Genomic DNA, 17,952 nt, shown 5'->3' with positions numbered 1-17,952 from the left:
AGCATGTGTACGCAGCGGAGCATTCAAGTGTTTGTGCATGTGAAACCATGCGTGGTCCGGGTACCTTCTCAATGAGAGTGTGCGTATGTGTGTGAGGATCTCGCTGGTTAGTTAACAGCAGGTGAACAAGAACATAAAAATATGATGAGTGGACATATTCCATATGTCACCCACATAGCAACTAATATATCACACATAATGTACACACAAGCATTTCCACACATACTGTATGATGTATTTAAAGGGAATGCAACTAAAGAAACCAGCCACTGGAAGTTAATTTATTTTCTGCGACCACTGAAATGTCGACTGATGGCATTTAAAATGCCAGCTGGCATCCCCCTCAACCTGCTCTCTGTTTGTTGTTGCAGAAAAAGTTAGCTACATTTTTTTTTTGTAAGAACAAGATTCGGTAATAAATCACTTTGCTGTGTTCTGTAAGATCATTAGACCTACACCTAACATTCAGCGAGGGTAAATTAGTGATAGGAAAAGCACAGGTGTAACTAATAACATTGATGATGGCTTGGTTCCACATAGATGTGCCAGTAAACCGTGACAGTGAGCCAGCAGGCATGCCATCAGGGCTTTGGAACTGGCACATGCAAACCTGCACTAATCAATATGTTTATGTCAACAATATCAAATGGGTATGAAAGCAGCTGCTCGAGATGAAAAGCCCGTGGGAAATTAATGCCACCTACTGCTATTTTCCTAATTTTTGTAAAGCCTTTAAGTCTTTTTTGTTTGTTTGTTGGTTTCATTATTGCTGCCTGTGATCTTAAATTCCCATTATCAATAGACACAGACAGACTTCTGCTATACAAATTTAACAGGTGAAGAATGTCCATCAAAGCCAGAAAACAGAGCTTAAAAACAAATGAAAACTTTCCATTTTCTTGCAGTAATTTCAGAAGCTGGTTTCTCATCTTCCAAATTGCAAAAACACAAAGAAAGCAGCTTTAAGTAATCATGCTAATGATACCTTGTACAACCAAAAGCTAGACCGCAATCAAATGTACAAAAAGTAATCTAACATACCCACACACTACAGTCCACACACTAGTCAGCTCCTACCTCGCTCTGCTCATTATGATGGTTCTTTACAGTTTATTTAAACAAAATCTCGCTGTTGATGTAAAAAAAAAGTACCTGTAAAAGCCCCCCCTGCAATCAACCTGAATCATATTCTTTGTTTAAAACTACCATTTCAAACACCATTTTGTATCTTTGTGTAGCACAGCCAGTTTTTCTTTCCCACAAGGCTCCATTCACTTTCTTTTCCCAGAAGCATATTATGGAGTGATCTTGCAACAGGGGATTATTGTAAACTGAAGTGCACATTGTGTCATTGCAGCAAGGACAGAAAGAAGCTGTGCAGGGACATAAACTCTCATTAAACCTTTTAAAATGCTCGGCTATTTATAGAAAATCTTGCAGATATATTTTGGAGAAAATCATTATTATAAAACTTATTGTTCTAAAAAAACAAAAAACAAAAAAAAGGGAGAGAGACGCACAAACACTCAGATACACTATACTCACAGTGACAGTAGCCAGAAGCCCCTCAGGCACATTAGCTACAATGATGCCAATGAGGAAAATGACGGCCTCCAGCCACGTGTATCCCAGGATGAGTGACAGGATGAAGAAACTGACTCCCAAGAAAACAGCCACACCAGTGATGATGTGGATGAAATGCTCGATCTCGATGCTGATAGGTGTCCGGCGGACCTCCAGCTCAGATGCCAGAGTGGCGATGCGACCCATCACCGTTCGGTCACCGGTGGCTATCACAATGCCACGAGCTGTACCTGCAGTAGGGGGTCATTAAATTTAAATCAGTCATTCTGTTTACCACAAAGGGACATTACTGATAAAATTAGTTCAATGTAACTGCCTTGACTCAGTTAAAATTGGTTTACAGGAGATTTCTGTTCTGCAGGGCATAATACTGTAATTAGGATGACTGTGCAATAGATAAAACAAAAATAGGCCACCAAAAAAACAGCAAAACATGAACAGCTGCACAGTGGAGACAATATGAATTAAAATAAAATGTGATCATGATTTCACTCACTGGCCCTCCTTCCAGCAAATAGTGGTTATATCCTTGTTTTAAATGTGTAACTAAAGTTATTACTCGGATGTAATACAGGGTCTCATTCCAGTCTTTAGTGTAATTATGAAAAAGATTATCTAATAGTTGTTTTCATAAGCCGCTAGAGGAACAAGTACGTGTGAAAATGCTCTTGTGCTATGTCTCAAAGTACAGCAGTAACTATTAAATGGGAGTTATTATTTTGAATCTGAAAGAACATTTTAATGGCTTGCTTAGTCATGTAAATCTGACAAGTGAAGGTGTTTGAATGTGAGAGTGCAAAGCTGTGGTTGGTCCAAAGGGGAAGGCTGCTATGAAGCTATGAGCTTTGTTATAAAGTCTTGCTGTCAGTGATTTCTTTTTTGGTGGGGGTACAAACTGGCCACCTCTCATTTCTTCATATATTTCTAGGAAAATGGGAAATAGTTCCAGGATTTATTGAAACATCCTGAAGCAGAGATGGAAATAGACTATGCAAGACAAAAAAAAGAAGAGTTTGCACAATTCTAATGAGTTTGAAACTCAATATTCTGTCCAACCACCTCTATGCTTCAGCACAGCTTGAACTCCTTTGTGCAAGCTTTCTTCTGTTAATGATGAGTTGAACCAAAAATGTCAAATTTTGACTCCTCGCTCCCATAAGACCTGTTGCCACTGATTTTCTGTGCACTACACGTGCAATATGACACACCTCAGCCTTTCCTCCCTGTTTTCCTTCCTTAAGAATGGCTTCTTGACAGCCACCTTTCTACAGAGACATTTCTGATGAGGCTTCAGTGAACAGTAGATGGATCATCTGAAGAGTCAGATGCATCTCTCAGGTTTTGCCAGGTCTTTGCTGAATTATTTTTCTTAAGGACATGACTGTCAGATACTGTTCATCTGCTGTAGATGATTTTTTTAAGGCTGCCACTTCTTTGTCCTCCACTTGTCCAGTTTCCTAACACATTTCAAGGACTCACTGCACATCTTACACAGATATGCCAAGTTTTCAGCTAATAGCTCTTTGGGAATCACAATGTTAGTGCAACAATACTATTTTACGGCTGTCAGTCCGTGTTATGTTTGACATTTTTTGTTGGTTCATCTAAAGAAATGCAAGTATGTGCTTTTGCAAAGTGTCTAAAGACCCAATTTAAATTTGATTTTTTTGGTTCGCTTGTTATGTGTCAACAAAGCACTGCTTCATCCCTCGAATTTAAAGTTAGGTGCCTTTTTTATGCCTGAATGATTCGTAGATCAGTGTTAGGAGGTTTTAAAAAAAAGTTAAATATTAGGAAATGAAGGGTGGCTCAAGACTTTTGCACAGTACTGTAAATATGTGTCCTAAGCAGTATGTGTGAGGTATTATCTGATCTTTTAATAGAAATGTAGTTCCTGGTTGTCAGTGAATCAGGCAGCAATAAAGAAAAAACCTCAAAGATATTTGTTGGGAAATGAAAATGCATGGTTCTGTTTTCCTGACATTAATATTCAAGTGATTAGATTTTAGCCACTCATGCAAATGCTGAAGCACACAGGAAAGCCTCAAGGTGCTCTGGACCAGAAGCCTGAGGTCCACATTCTGCATTAAATAGATATAAAACATTCACCAAACTCACCATTTTTTTTTTGTGCAATTAAAAGTTAAATTAAAGTCTTTGGATGATTCATCAGTTCAGTAGTTAACAACATCAGTTTGTTGCAGTCGCTAGTCAAGAAGCATCGGTTTTTCAAATGATGGCTATTTTTTTAAGACAGCTCTTCACATGAGAGGTCGTGAAATTACAGACCACTAGGTGTGAGTTACAGCTTTCAGCTGGGTGACCAGATGCTCTCACTGCTGTAGTGAGACTCAGAGTCATATGCGCAGGGGAAAACAAATGCTAACAGCGTGGATACCGTGGGCACTGCAGACGACGTGCTCTAATGTGTAAACAATGAGGAGGTTCGATGGCGAGACATAACTGGCTGTAGAGCAGTGATAGATGGAGGTGAATTACAGGTGTTGGCCAGTGATGGGTGCTTGGATGGACTGAGCAGATGCTCGAGAAAGTGGATGAGGAGAGAATCCAGATAAGCAGACTCTACCTTATCCTCTGAAATGTGAAAACTGTGAGTTACTCTGGGCAACCAGCACAGTTTCTGATAGAGTTTGTTTTCCGGATGTAGGTATGTCTTTGATTTTTGCAGAAAAACACACTTAGTTATATACGATAACAAACCACAGATGTTGCAAATTAATGATTAATTGAATCATAATTGTGAATCTTTTAGGATTTTTAATCGAATAGACATGCAGAGGTCCATTTTCAGCAACTGTCACTCCCGTGTTGCACTGGCACATTGTGGTAGCTAATGCAAGTTGATCACGTTTGAAAGCTAATTTATCATTTGAAAACCTTTTTCCAATTATGCTGGCACAGCTGAAAACTGTTCTGCTGATTAAAGAAGGAAAGAAATATCGTGTTGAGTGTCTGTAGCATCACCCTCTGTGGGTTTGATTATAGCCTTAAAATGTCCCTCAAAAAATAACTTTCTTCTGAAATTCATCAGAGTGTAAGAAACGAAGAGTATTCTGTGTGTGCTAAATTGCCAAAAAAAAAAAGCTTTGTGCAACTGTGCTCTACTCGTTTACAAACCAGCACAATCTGGTGGGGACAATTTAATGAAGCTTCCTCTTGAGGACCTGAGCTTTGCTTCTTAAACTATACTTGTAATCTTGCTCAGTTTCTCCCACGTCTTGTTCTACTCTGGTTAGGGCCACTTTGCAGTACACACCTTTTATATGCAATCCTGTTTCTTTTTAGGCCTCCAACTGAATAGCCTTCGATTTTAAAGACTTTCAGAATGTCCATTACGTCTGAACACATAAAAGCCGATCTTCCACACACCCAGCCAAATTTATTGTTTCTTTAATCAGCACATCTTTCAGCTGTGCTAACATAATCAAAGCCTGTTAACATGCTAAACCTGCATTAGGGAACATAATGTGCCATTTGAACACAAGAGTGCTGAAAATGGGCCTCCATACACCCACACAGGTATTCCATTAAATTACAGCATTTCTGACTGGTTTAATGTTCAATTAGTTGGAAACAAATGTGTATTTCAAAAACAAGGACAGACACTTCTGAGCTTGTAGATAAGTAGGATGTACTTTTTTAACACTTCACTTTCATAAAAAAAAAAAAAAATCTTTAAATTAAGTCAGAAATGGCTCCACAAACGTGTGGCCAAAACGCAGATCTTCAAAGATAACATGCAAGTGTTCAGAACTGTTAAAAAAAATCTAGCTTCTAAAACTTCATAATAACTCCATCACCATTAGATGTTCTTCTAATGTACATCTTGTTCTAAGATCTATCTGATAAATCTGATAAAATCCCTTTGAAACTTTATGACTGACAGCCACTGACCACTCAAATTCCCAGTGATTCTATCTCAGATGAAAATGCTTATTACTAATCCTCATGCATTCTGCATGAGCAGCTACACACTGCGTGGTGCAGTGTACGGATCATGTACTGGAACACATTCACCGATGGGTGGTAAAGCAAAAATGATGCTGATCTCCAGATGGCTTAAAGGAAGACATTTAGAGCCGATAAGAGACAATCTTGGCCAGATGTGGCCTACTGACCCTCGACACAGTTGGTGGAAAAGAAACAGATGTTGCGGGTCTCCAGAGGATTCTCGTGCGTGAACTCCGGGGAGCGCGTCTGAGGCTCAGATTCTCCCGTCAGAGAGGAGTTGTCCACCTTCACAGGGAGAGAGAGAAAATGGATGTGAGCGCGGTGTTATCAGAGAGACTGAAGAGGTGAAACTGACAGACTGGAAATGGAAAAAAAGGACTTTATAACAACAAGTGATATAGCGCTCTTGTCTTGTCAAAACTGTGTTCTGATCTAGGTGCTCGCTGCAACACGGTGTAGAAATTTGAACCACTGAGAGAAACCTTCACCCTATTCGGCAACAGCAAGTGCAGCTGCAGAAAAAGCCTTTGATATTTTCTATACCGGTAGCAGCTACAACATTATCTGATTTCCACACAAGCCATAAAAAGCAGATAAATTAAACCCAATTAAATATAGGTAAGATATTAGACTTGGTAATTTATTGAATGAGGAAAATGATACAATATTACATATCAGTGAGGGAGAAAGGTGTGTGAAACTCTAGGAGTAGCATTCAATTTAAAGGTGAAATAAATCAGGGATGACAATTAGGTGAGAGTGAGCGCCCTGTTTTCATGGTAGGTTTATTCCCATCCCCATGTAGAAAATGTATTATGGCTCAAACAAAGGAGGATCTGAGAAAAACGGATGTTCAGGATCATCAGACTGGGAAAATGTTGAAATGTATAATCCTTCTCTGGAGAATTTGGACAACTTCGTAGTCAGACAGACAAAAGAAATTAAAGATCTTTGTTGCTCACTTCAGGTGTGCTCAAGAAACAAAACAAAACAAAAAATACTACAGTTAAAGGCATTTGGTAGTCTGCCTGGTCGGTCACAAAGGAACTCAATGTGAAAGGCCTGTTTTACAGTGGCTAATGATTCCACCATGAGAAGACTAACTAAACAACACTGGTGTATATAACAGGATTGTAAGGTTTGTGATGCCCATCTGCATGTTTGCTACCAACTGCTTGAACAAGAAGGCTGTTCTGACAGTGCTTTATGGATCGGTTCAATGAGAAGTGTTGTAGAAAATATACATATAACGTATATTCACTGACCACAACGTTAGGTGCACTTGTTCAACTGTTGGTGCAAATATCAAATCAGCCAATACCTTGGTGTATGGTCAAGATGACCTGCTCAAGTTCATTTAAGTGACTTTGAACATGGCACAGTTGTTGGTGCCAGACATGCTTGTGATAGCTGCTTAAAGCTGAATGCATCACATCAAGTTCAAATGATCTCAAATTGGTTTGTCCAGCATGACAAAGAGTTGTAAAATGGGCTTCAGAGACATCAGATCTCAAGTCAACAAAGCACCTTTGGGATGTGGTGGATTGTGGATGTGCAGCCAACACATCTTTTTGTCTTCTTGCATTTGTGGGGGGGTTTTTCCATGTTTTTCACTTTATTGAAATGAAAAATTCAAAAATTATTATTTTTGAAATATTATTATTATTATTATTATTATTAGTAGTAGTAGTAGTAGTAGTAGTAGTAGTAGTAGTAGTAGTAGTAGTAGTAATGCATAATAATATCATGTCAGTGGAAAGCCCTGAGATAGACACTTGTGTTTCTAAAACCTTGTTGAATCCATGCCATGAAGAATTTAGTTTATGTTTAATCAGTGACCAAGTCAGATATTTTTTATTTCAGTTATCTAAACTGGTCCTCTTTATCTCCTTTTAAGACCTTTGTCAGAGTCAGATGAACCTTTAGGTCATATTTATGCAGAAAATATTAAGAAATGTCCAAGTGAGCGCGCAGACCTTACTCAGACTCGACATAAAAAAAAGACGAAGATTTAATCAAAACCAGATTAATCTTTCACACAAAATATGTATACAAAATGCCCTTTCCCTGGCTCATCAGTATGAGGTGAATTCTACAGGAACAATCTGACTCAGTTTTTCATTAAACTGCAAATCAGAAGCAGACAACTAGCCGCTCAAGCATCGTGTTTGAATGTGATTACGTGGTGTCTTGGAAGCGAGCCATAATGAAAGCATTTTCTGGGTGATGTAAATATGGTCATAGCTAACACAACAACAGTTTTTGCATGTAAAACTGCACATTGCTTGTTGGCAGGGGAAAAGGCTTTAACAAGAAGATGTTTAAAAAAACGTTCAGGAAACATTATTGAAATCATTTTTAAGGGGAACTGGGAAAGGTGGAAAGTCTGATTACTGCAGCATTGTTGTGGGTTGGTGCATTACTTTGATCCAGACTAAAATATCTTTCAAGGACTGACAGCTGGTGAACAGTTTATCACAAGGCCAAATATTTTATGAGTTATTTGATTTATTTATCATTCCCGTCCAAGTCACCTGTACTTCGTTTACCTGCAAATGTTTGCATGCTCAGATGCTCTTTATGATAAACAATGTGCTAGAAAAAAGAGAAAATAAGGTAGAAATACCAAAGTCAGCTGAGCTACAGTAATCCCACTGTGACTTCCAGGTTCCCCAGGGACGGGCCCAGCACCCCTCCCCTACCTTGCATCCGCTGGAAGAGATCACTCGAAGGTCAGCTGGGACGCGGTCTCCCCCTTTGATCTCCACCAGATCTCCCAGCACCACAAGGTCTGCATTGATCTGCATCTTCTCCCCCTCCCGGATCACCATCGCTTGCTGGCATGGAGAAAAAAAGAAGAGCAGGGAGAGGGAGTGTGAGGAAGAGAGAATGTCTGGGAACAGAGAGAGGATTTAGTCAGATGAGGAGAGAGGAGCGATATAAAAAGAAGAGAAGCCAGGGGGTATGGAGGTATGTAAAAGACAGATATAGACGAGAAGGGAGATGAGAGGAGGAAGACAGGTAGGGAAAAGAGGCGCGAGAAGTGTGTGAAAAGAGTCTAAATAGATTAAAGAATTAGGCAATCAAAGTGCTAGAGGTGGATAACGCAAGGGGAGTTTTTATGCAAACACACTCACAATCCAAAGTTGGCTCAAACATTTATTCTTCCTTTGTGCAAGCTTATTAGGTTTCCACTCAAGTGAGTGTGTAAGCCCTACTTGAGGGACGGCTTATTGATTCAGAAAGCTCTGAGACTACACAAACACCAAATGCATCAACTTACCTGTGGCACCATTTTCTTGAAGGAGTCCATGATTCGAGAGCTTTTGGCTTCTTGGAAGTAAGAGAAACAGCCGGTGACGATCACCACAGCTGCCAGCACCACACCCAGATATAACTGAAACGGAAGGAAAGCCATGTAACAGGGGGAGACGGTGTCTTTATCAACTTAGTTTGGTTCATGTAAGGTACACTTAAGCGCAGGAAATGGGGATTTATCAGCTTGAAACGGGTCTTAAAACAGTAAAACCTTAAATGTACATGTGCAAGAACAGAGTTCAGAGGGAAAAACCTGGGGGAAGCTCACAGACTTAGTGAGAGATTTAAAAAGAAGAAGTCATCCCAGAGCCGGAATCTTCTGTACTATTTTTGTTATCTTGGACGGCTCAGTTCTCGTCAGTCCAAGTGAGCATCTGTCACCCGAACCCAGAAAACCAAGGACTGAAACTCCAATCTGCGAGGCCACTAAGAGACGCTCACTGAGCTAAAGCCTGGCTTTTTATACTTATGGTTATGTAAAAGCAGGAAACATTCATTCTGGTGTATTTTTATTGCGTTTTTGGTGGCTATTTTCAGGTCTACTGTGAAAAGGCTGTTATGGGTTCAGCTCTCACTGATGCAAACAAGACAGCCAGGCACTTTGGATGAAAGCATCTGCCAGCTGGTGTACTGTATGTCTTGGACTCCTGGAAAGAAAAATTACAAAATCCTGAAAAGTTTCCTTTTTGGAAGGTGTCGCTTTCATTTGACAGCAACAACAGAATGTTTTGCTCTTTTACACTTCAGTGGGTTATTGTTTCTTTCTTTTTTTAAAAACACTAAGTCTGTGCAAAAATCTTCTGAACCGGGAAACATATCTGTATCCGCTGAAAAATCACTTGTCAGTACTTAGAACATTTTTCTCAATTTCAGTGTTCAGTTTGCATGTCCTGATTTTGTCTCCATGTGAGTTTTTGCAGATTTTAGAACAGCTCTTTTACCTCCTCTCACTTCAGAAAGAAATATTTCTGTTCACCAGCTGCATGGAAATTATAGAAACAACAGCTGTCAAGGCAGGTGACATTTAAATCAACAGGTTCTTTCCCAAATGTGAATTTTAACACCAAGAAATATATTGCGTTATTTCAGCGGCACTTTCAGAAGCCCGCTGGACCATTTTCTCAAATTAAACGCAATTCTTCAGGTCAATAAAATGCATCAAAGTAATGTAAAATTAACTTATCATCTGACAACAACCATATGTGGAGTACACTTAAGGTGGAATTTCTTCTGTAATAGCTGCCAGTACACTTTGCAAAGGCTCAAAGTGCCGAAGCTGCAGGCTGTCAGGGCTTTGAAGTAGCTTACCGGAGCATCCAGCTGTACATGCTCGGCGCTAAATGGAGAGATTAAACTGCTGGGGGATTAATGTGCACGTGTCTTTCTACTGTACGTTACTGTATATTATGCAAGAGCTTAATGCAGACTGCATAATGAGTGAGAGCCATAATGTGCAGCATGGGTGGTGCTTGGCTCTGTTTGCTCAGTGGTTGGTCTGGGTGTTTATTCGTGCGACTGCTAGGACTAATGCCAGTGTCAGTGGTTGTTTTTGTGCCACACTCGGAAGAAGGCAAGGACTCTATGTCACGGTGTAACCGATATTCTGTACTTATGGGGACCTAATCCTGCTGTTTCTAAAAAGTATTTTTGGATTCATGTTACACTTTAGAAGCTGAGTTTTCCCCCTGTTCCTTTTCAGTTTTCATTCTTTATTCTGTTGGTTTTCATGTATGCTGTCTCTGTATTGGTCCCTGTGACCAGTTGGGTTTTTATGAGAAACTCAGAAAGGAGATTAAGATCTCAAGACAAAAACCTCTGCTGAGTAAAGGTTATGTTAAGAAAATATAACCAGCAGAAAAAGAAAGCCAAAGAAAAATCCACCTTAGTTGGACTAACAATAAGTATGTAGCCACGTCGTGATTTGTGATGTGATACTTTTTCCTTTTGATTTTTTTCTTCATTTTGTGAAGTGCAAGGTAAATGGCATCTCCGTCCATTATACTCAACTGAAGGCAGGCATCTCTACAGTGAGTAACACCCAAACCATCTAGATAGATAAATACCACTTTAAGCAGAGGAAAAGCTTGTCCTTTGAAATCTCTTTACTCTCTAGCCTTTGGTTTAAGATTTGATTCAAAGCAGCTGAAAGGTGTGAGGCATGTCTTTAATAACAATTCTGTATTTATACAAACAGTCATGTGAAAAATAACATTTTCACAGGACTCCTGTGAAAACCTAAAAGTACACCCCCTGACTCAGTGGCTTGTAGAACCACCTGTAGCAGCCATAACTTCAACTAACAGTTATCTGTATAACCTTCTCATTCTTTTGGCTGCAAAACGACCACATAAACATAACCAGTCCTGCACTGTGCTGCTTTTTTCCAAATGTGGTGCTGTGCCTTATGGTCATTTAGTTTTCTCTGTCCAAAGGACATTATTCCACAAGTCTTGTGGGTTGTTTAAATGCAACTTTGCAAAGCTAAGCTAAGCTGTGCTGCCATGTTATTTTTCGAGGAAGGAGGCACCTGGCAACCCTTTCAAACAAGCCAAATGAACATTTAGGTGTTCAGTGTTTTTCTAATGGTACTGTCCTGAATTTTGACATTTAACATGCTAAGTTACAGCTGCAAAGTTGGCAATGTAGCTCTTGGACTTTCCCTTAGCATTTCACAGTCTGAAATTTGGGTGAATTTGCTGGGACATCCATCCCTGGGAAAACTGTGGCATTATGTTAACACACGCCTACCTCACACCAGCAAACTGCCAAAATATCTGTTTTTATGGAGGTGGTCACATTTACTGCTCATCAATAATCAAGTGTATCCGATTGGGATCACAGGACTGCTACTCACCCTCTTAATCCCTACTGAAATTTTAATGGCATACTTAGTTTTTCACATAACTGCAATCTTCTTTGCAGTCATTTCATATTTAATTTTTATCCCCACTGGAGTTTTGAGGGGTCTAACAGAATGGTCAAAAGGATGTGTGATGTAATCAGACATAACACTTACACTTTACTTTACACTTTACCTCTGCTAACACTGATTTGATTTATATGATTGTTGGTACAACTCTGCAACTTGTGCTTATGGGAAATGATGTTGAGTCCCACCAAAGATAGAAAAAGCAGGAAAATCCATAAAGTTTGTAAAATTTGCTAGACCTGGAGGAAACTTTAAATTTCATATAAAATTAGAATTAGATAAGTGCTCCACATAACCAGAGTACATCTGTCTGAACAAGATTAGAAGAAGTTAAAATGATGCTTTCTTATGCATGGACATGTGCATTTCCAGCTCTGTGTATATATCTGAAGGAGCTGTATGCAGGTGTTTGAGTTGACACCCTACATCAGTATATATAATGTATTTTATAACTGCAGCTGCCTTTGCTTTTCTGCACGTCTTACTCTGAGTGTGTGATTAATATGTTAGGTCCATATGTGTGCAGGTTTTACAAGCAGTTTCTCACATTGTCATTGGGCGGCTCCTCCTCTGTGGCCACCTGAATACTGTAGGCCAGGAAGCAAAGGATGGCCCCAATCCACAGCAGAATGGAGAAGCCGCCGAAGAGCTGGCGGCAGAATTTGACCCACTCCGGCGTGGTTGGGGGAGGAGTCAGAGTGTTCGGACCATCCCTGGCAAGATTCTCTACAGCTCTGGCATTGGTCAGACCCTGGGGGAGAGCAATTTTTAGGAATAAATGTCTTTCTGCTGTCACAGGCAATCTTATTACAACACAATGGCCCAGTTTTCACCTTGGCTTAAAAAACAATTTTACAGCTGTAGTTGCAGAACATCAAGTGTCCCCGTCTGGCCTATTTAACATCACAAGCATAGAAAAGATGCTCATCTAAGATGCTCTGTTGGATGTACCTATTGAACATTTTCCTCTTAATTTTGTTTTTTCCAATATCTCATTTAGCAAAATCCCGTGTAAATATCCAAAGTGCTATGATTTAATTAGAACAGATAATCATACATCTGATTAATCGACTTTGATTGATTGTCTTTGGAGCTTGACAAATGTTTGACATTTTTACATCTTGCACTATTTCCCATGGTGTAGAGCTTTGATTTTTTTTCCATGCTCATCTTTAAAAAAGAAGATAAAAAGATAAAATCTTATTGACCTCACCTGGAATGTTACAATTAGAATCAGCAGCAGATGTGGTGAAAGCAAAAAAATGATGTGGTTTATCTGCAATTTGTTTTTATCCTGAAGTGTGTAAGTTTATTTGAGTGTGCAACGGATTAAAGATGAAGAGGTGACACTGGGGAGAGCCTATGTTGACCAAAGTAATGCTTGGTCTCCGTTTGGATGTTGCTCTTCAGTCCGGGCAACGAGAGATTGCATCTCTGTACGGGATATTACAGCAGCTCTTTCTTGTGTGCTTGTGTGCAAGCGTACATGTGTACTTAAGAGAGTTTGTGTGTGGCTGACATTACCAGTCTGAGGTCCACTGCATATCGTTTCCCCAAATCATCCAGATCTATTTTGTGGTCATCCTGCAAAAATAAAATGTTTCTTTGATACTGAAGCCTCAAGAATCACAAGCGCAAAGCACAGGTGCACTACAGCACTGTTTATTTATTTATAAGGAACCCCATTAACCCCTGTCTTTCACTAATAAAAGAGTTTATTGTTTGTATCTAACAAGGATCCATCACCGACAGACAGACAGACAGACAGACAGATGAGTAAACTCTATTGTGTCTTGAGTGTGTAAGCCAATAAAAACTGATTGTTTCCTGCTGCAAAGAAAAGAAACCCACTAAATTTTCTTGTTTGGTGGCACATTTCTGCTACTGGCCCAATCCCAAGACATTTCCACTGTGGGTGAAATGGAGTTTGGCAGTGTAGCAACAAAAACTTCAGCCATCAGCTGTCAGGATTGTATCATTCACACAGGATGAAGGGTGAATTTCTTAGTAAGACAGGGGAAAATCCATATTTTTCCTCACCAACAGCCGCCTCACTAGCTGCAAGCAATTTGGCCACAATCAAGTAAAAAATTAGATAGTTTGTTTTATTTATAAGCACCTAAACCTAGTATTGATTAGCTATTGTCTGGTGGTAGTGAAAATGATTTCTGTGGGGAAAAAATGCAGGAAATCAGTAACTAAAGAAGTGTATGAGCCAGACAGATCAAAGCAAAATTAAACACAAAACTTCTCCTAAGTGTTGACAGTATCAAAGGGATTCTTTTCTTTAATCAGTCACAAGCCAATCTGATAACTGACAAGAGCGACTTTATCAGAGATAAAGTAGCAAAAGGCAAAACTTAGCCCACTTTTCATGGACATCGCTTGGCTGCATTCTGACAGCACCTCAAAGAGCTACAGCTCTGCACAAGACGAAACTCTGCACTACACTGCTGGTGGCCCACAAATTATTCAGTATCTTTCCGAGTACAAAGAGGAGCAGCCAGAGGGTGGCTGAGCAGATAGGAGAGGACAGACTGGCTCACAACTAGTCTGCAATTGACTGCACTAAACATGTTGGATTGCCATTTTGTTTATGGGTCACCGTTTTCATTTATAGCCTTGTTAAATAACCTGGTGTCTTTGGAGTAACACTATTTGGGGATCATTTGGTAGCAGCGGCATTGGAATCAATCACTGTGCCGAATGAGTATGAGATGGAGCAGTGACAGCTTGTTTTTCTTACCAAGGCCACCTCCTTCTTCAGCTCATCCAAGTTCTTTCCCTTCTTATTCCTCTTCCCTCCGTTCTCGGCACCACACTAGGGGAAAAGAGTCCAATAACTAAACATTAGGGTATCATCGTAAACCTAAAATAAGTGGGAAAAGTCACTTGCTTGGTAGGCACATTGTGCCCAGCCATTTACATTCAGAGCGACAGAATGCAAGCATCAATGTGAACACAATGGACTTTGTGTTTCCTTGTTTATTTCAATCTCCTGACACTGTTGGCAAACCATTCACCCAATATTGACGAGAAAATATCTTTTTCTAATACTGCAAGTTCCTCATTTATGAGTGCGAGCGAGAGTGTGTGTGTGTCACGAACAGTTGGAAGAAGTGTGCATCATGGAAATCATCTGCCGCTGTCAGTCTCCTCCTGGTGGCACGTGTGCATGTCAGTGAAGGAGGGATATACAGCGTGAATGAGAGGAGAGTGTGAGCAAGTGACACAGTGAAAAAGTAATCAGAAAGAGCCAAACAGGGAGCACAGAGCCGGCGGAGTGCCTGAAATGTGTCTGGCATAGCAATTTCCCACCACTGTGTGTGAGGAAGATTACCAGGCTGTCCTCCCATAAAGCTAAATGGAATGGGCCTGATGGAGAGAATAAAAGCAAAATTACGTAATTACCCAAATAAACAGCAAGCCGAGAACAAAACTTATTGAGGAGGAAAGCCATTATCCTGAGATGTTACTGTCTTTTTTTGTTTGTTTGTTTTTTCAAAAGGCATCATTCTGACACTTCGAGACATCAAGTGCTGAAGACGCATTTAGGAAAGTCTGTGATGCATGTCCACACCATATGCTGTCATTGCACATATATTACAGTAAGTAATGAGCGATGTTCATTCATTCATTCGCTGATATTAGAAAGAAAAGCTTCAGAAATCAAGAGAACTCACCCCTTTGCCCATGTTGGACGTCCAGATGTCGGCGGGTTGTAATGTAAAGGACAGCACTTAGGAACCCCGGCCACAGTTGAGACTCTCCTCCCACGTGTGGAAGACACTGGTGGCTTTTTTGGGTCTGGCACCCCCACCACCAAAAACTCCTGTCAGGGTAACCTGACCCATACACCCCGCTCCACTGGCCCTCCCCATTAGGGCTTCTCCATATTCACACCCACCCACCCTACCGTGAGCAAATGGTCCCACGCACACACAGCAAGTACCTGCACCTGCTTAATACGTCACTGCCTCCTGTCACAACACACAAGGCCTCTTAGAGAACAACGGCTCTTCAATCACTCGTGTCAACACTACAAGTGAAACCTTGGTAGCAACATAACATGCAGCATTTCTAACAAACATCATAATGAGGGATCGTTAGTGACCCTTAAGAATTCTCATTAAGACTCATTATCATGCAAAGGGAAGCACAGTGTCCAGCTGTTCGTGAACAGTAATGATAGTGAGAAACTGCTGTGTTATTGTATAGCGCTGAAATGATTTCTTCATTTGTCCTGTGCATGAAATCAATGTGACTCACTGCCAACACAACACTTAAATTAGCTTAAAGTCCAAGTTATTTACTACATAAGGTGGGTCATGACCACTGCGCCCACACAGCAGATGCTGCAGATGATCTTGTATCTAATGTGCACCAAATGTCTTATCACTTTTTGCCAATTGCTTTTAGAGCAGATTCTATGCTTGGTGTCTGCTTACATTGCATTGCATTTAATCCTGTATGAACTTTGTACTTTAGGTCTAAGCGCCTGTACAATGAGTTTCTCTGCAGTAAAGGTCTTTTATTTTTAATGGTATATTAGCATGGTTGTTTGAAGTTCAGCATAAAACTCTGTGTAGATAAAGCTTCTTATTAAAGTGTCTAAGACATAAGCCAGAGAAGTGATCGTACAGGTCAATTAAACGAGTAACCTTCTAAGAGAAAAAGTATCTTTAAATCTAACTTGGAGGTTGTATATTTCACTGATGATGGCCTAAATCTTTGTACTAAATGTCACCAATTCAGAAAAAACTTATAAATAAATATGTGCAAAAATGAAATCCTCACACATCAAAACCCTTTAGAATTTCACACTGGATTTAATTACAAGAAATATAAAAGAGAGCTATAAACACGCACAGATACTTTGATTCATTCGAAAAATAAAGTTGAATTAACAAGCATTGCTTCCTTTGTGGCAAGCACCTGATAAATGTGATAGAAAAATGGTATACATGAGTGTAAGCAGATAATGCCTTCAGTGCATACTTAGTCTTTTTACTTGGCAAGGGAGTTAATCCCAGGAGACTCCTGTGTAAATAAGCAGATGCATATTTACAGCCTGGTACAAAAATGGGGCTTTGATCAATTTCCTTGTTCACGGCTGTGTGGGGAAATTTTTTAATAACTAATTTATTTAAATCTGATCAAGCCTAAATTTCTCAATTTGAAGGGCATAGAAATGCTGCTACTACCTTGAATGACAGGTGGGTCCTGACTAGGCGCAAACCTGCGTCACATTAGCTGAAGATGCTACTACTCTGTAATCATGTTTGTTTCGAGCATTTATCATGCAGTTAGCTCCCAAATAATGGGCTTATTGCAATGTTTATTGTACCACATGATTAAATAACAACTCTGATGCTCAGTTCTGGTAAGTAAAATTTGAGTATTATTAGCAATTTAGCGCTACTGTACTGTAATTAGCAGTTATCTGTGAAGGTGCCTTGCTAACCAAGTTAGCAGACAGCTTAGCCATCCTCCCTCTCTGTTATTATATCAAAACTCAGGAGTTATTGTCTTAAAATTTCAACTCAATGAATGACCGCCTTTAAGTTTCAACAAACCTAACTTAAAATTTTGAATTATAAGGACATTTGTAGCTCTACACTAAGCTACCATGTATTAACTTGATATTTGCCTGTCAACCTTCTACTTATATATTTAGGCATTCTGTATGTTTTGATTGATGAGTGACTTAATTCTCATTTATTAATTAATTTATTTGTTGGTGAAGGGGATATCAACAGGCAGGAGTGTGCTGATGCTATTGTGTCAACTTTAAATCATTTAAATAAAATCTGATGTTGCTCTTTTATTTTTAATACTTTGTTAAAGTTACAGATATCTTTTTTTCTGATGTGTTTATCCAAGAAAATGTTTAGTGTAATAATATACACTTTTTATATTTTATAATAATAATAATAATGGATTGGATTTATATAGCGCTTTTCAAGGCACCCAAAGCGCTTTACAACATTTTACAACATAGTTGTTTGTCAATTCTAAATAGGCAGCTTTAGCTGGTGAATACGTGACCGTTTTTACAGGTCATGGTTGCATCCTCTACATTTTTGCCAAACAGAAAAAAACTTGCAACTTTGTGCAAGTCCATGAACAGTCAAATTTTGTTTTTGTCT

At 39.6% G+C, this 17,952-nt stretch overlaps 1 protein-coding gene across 2 annotated transcripts in view; it reads right to left on the bottom strand.

Moving 5' to 3' along the window:
• The window catches only part of atp1a2a (ATPase Na+/K+ transporting subunit alpha 2a), a 49,664-nt gene extending 34,065 nt beyond the window's left edge, over positions 1 to 15,599 (bottom strand). For both annotated transcript variants that reach the window (XM_005918076.2, XM_005918077.2), the window contains exons 1-8: positions 15,487 to 15,599; positions 14,550 to 14,624; positions 13,328 to 13,387; positions 12,351 to 12,554; positions 8,840 to 8,953; positions 8,259 to 8,393; positions 5,724 to 5,841; positions 1,546 to 1,814 (exon numbers count right to left, since the gene is read on the bottom strand). In XM_005918076.2, the coding sequence (XP_005918138.1) occupies positions 1,546 to 1,814; positions 5,724 to 5,841; positions 8,259 to 8,393; positions 8,840 to 8,953; positions 12,351 to 12,554; positions 13,328 to 13,387; positions 14,550 to 14,624; positions 15,487 to 15,498 (987 nt within the window). In that variant the 5' untranslated portion in view covers positions 15,499 to 15,599. The remainder of the gene's footprint in view (positions 1 to 1,545; positions 1,815 to 5,723; positions 5,842 to 8,258; positions 8,394 to 8,839; positions 8,954 to 12,350; positions 12,555 to 13,327; positions 13,388 to 14,549; positions 14,625 to 15,486) is intronic.
• Positions 15,600 to 17,952: the final 2,353 nt, after the last annotated feature.

Source organism: Haplochromis burtoni, unplaced genomic scaffold (genome assembly GCF_018398535.1).
Source record: "Haplochromis burtoni strain Fernald_Lab_line unplaced genomic scaffold, NCSU_Asbu1 Contig_27, whole genome shotgun sequence".
NCBI lineage: Eukaryota > Metazoa > Chordata > Actinopteri > Cichliformes > Cichlidae > Haplochromis > Haplochromis burtoni.
The sequence above is the reverse complement of the archived record's forward strand: the minus strand, read 5'-3'. Positions and strand labels throughout refer to the sequence as shown.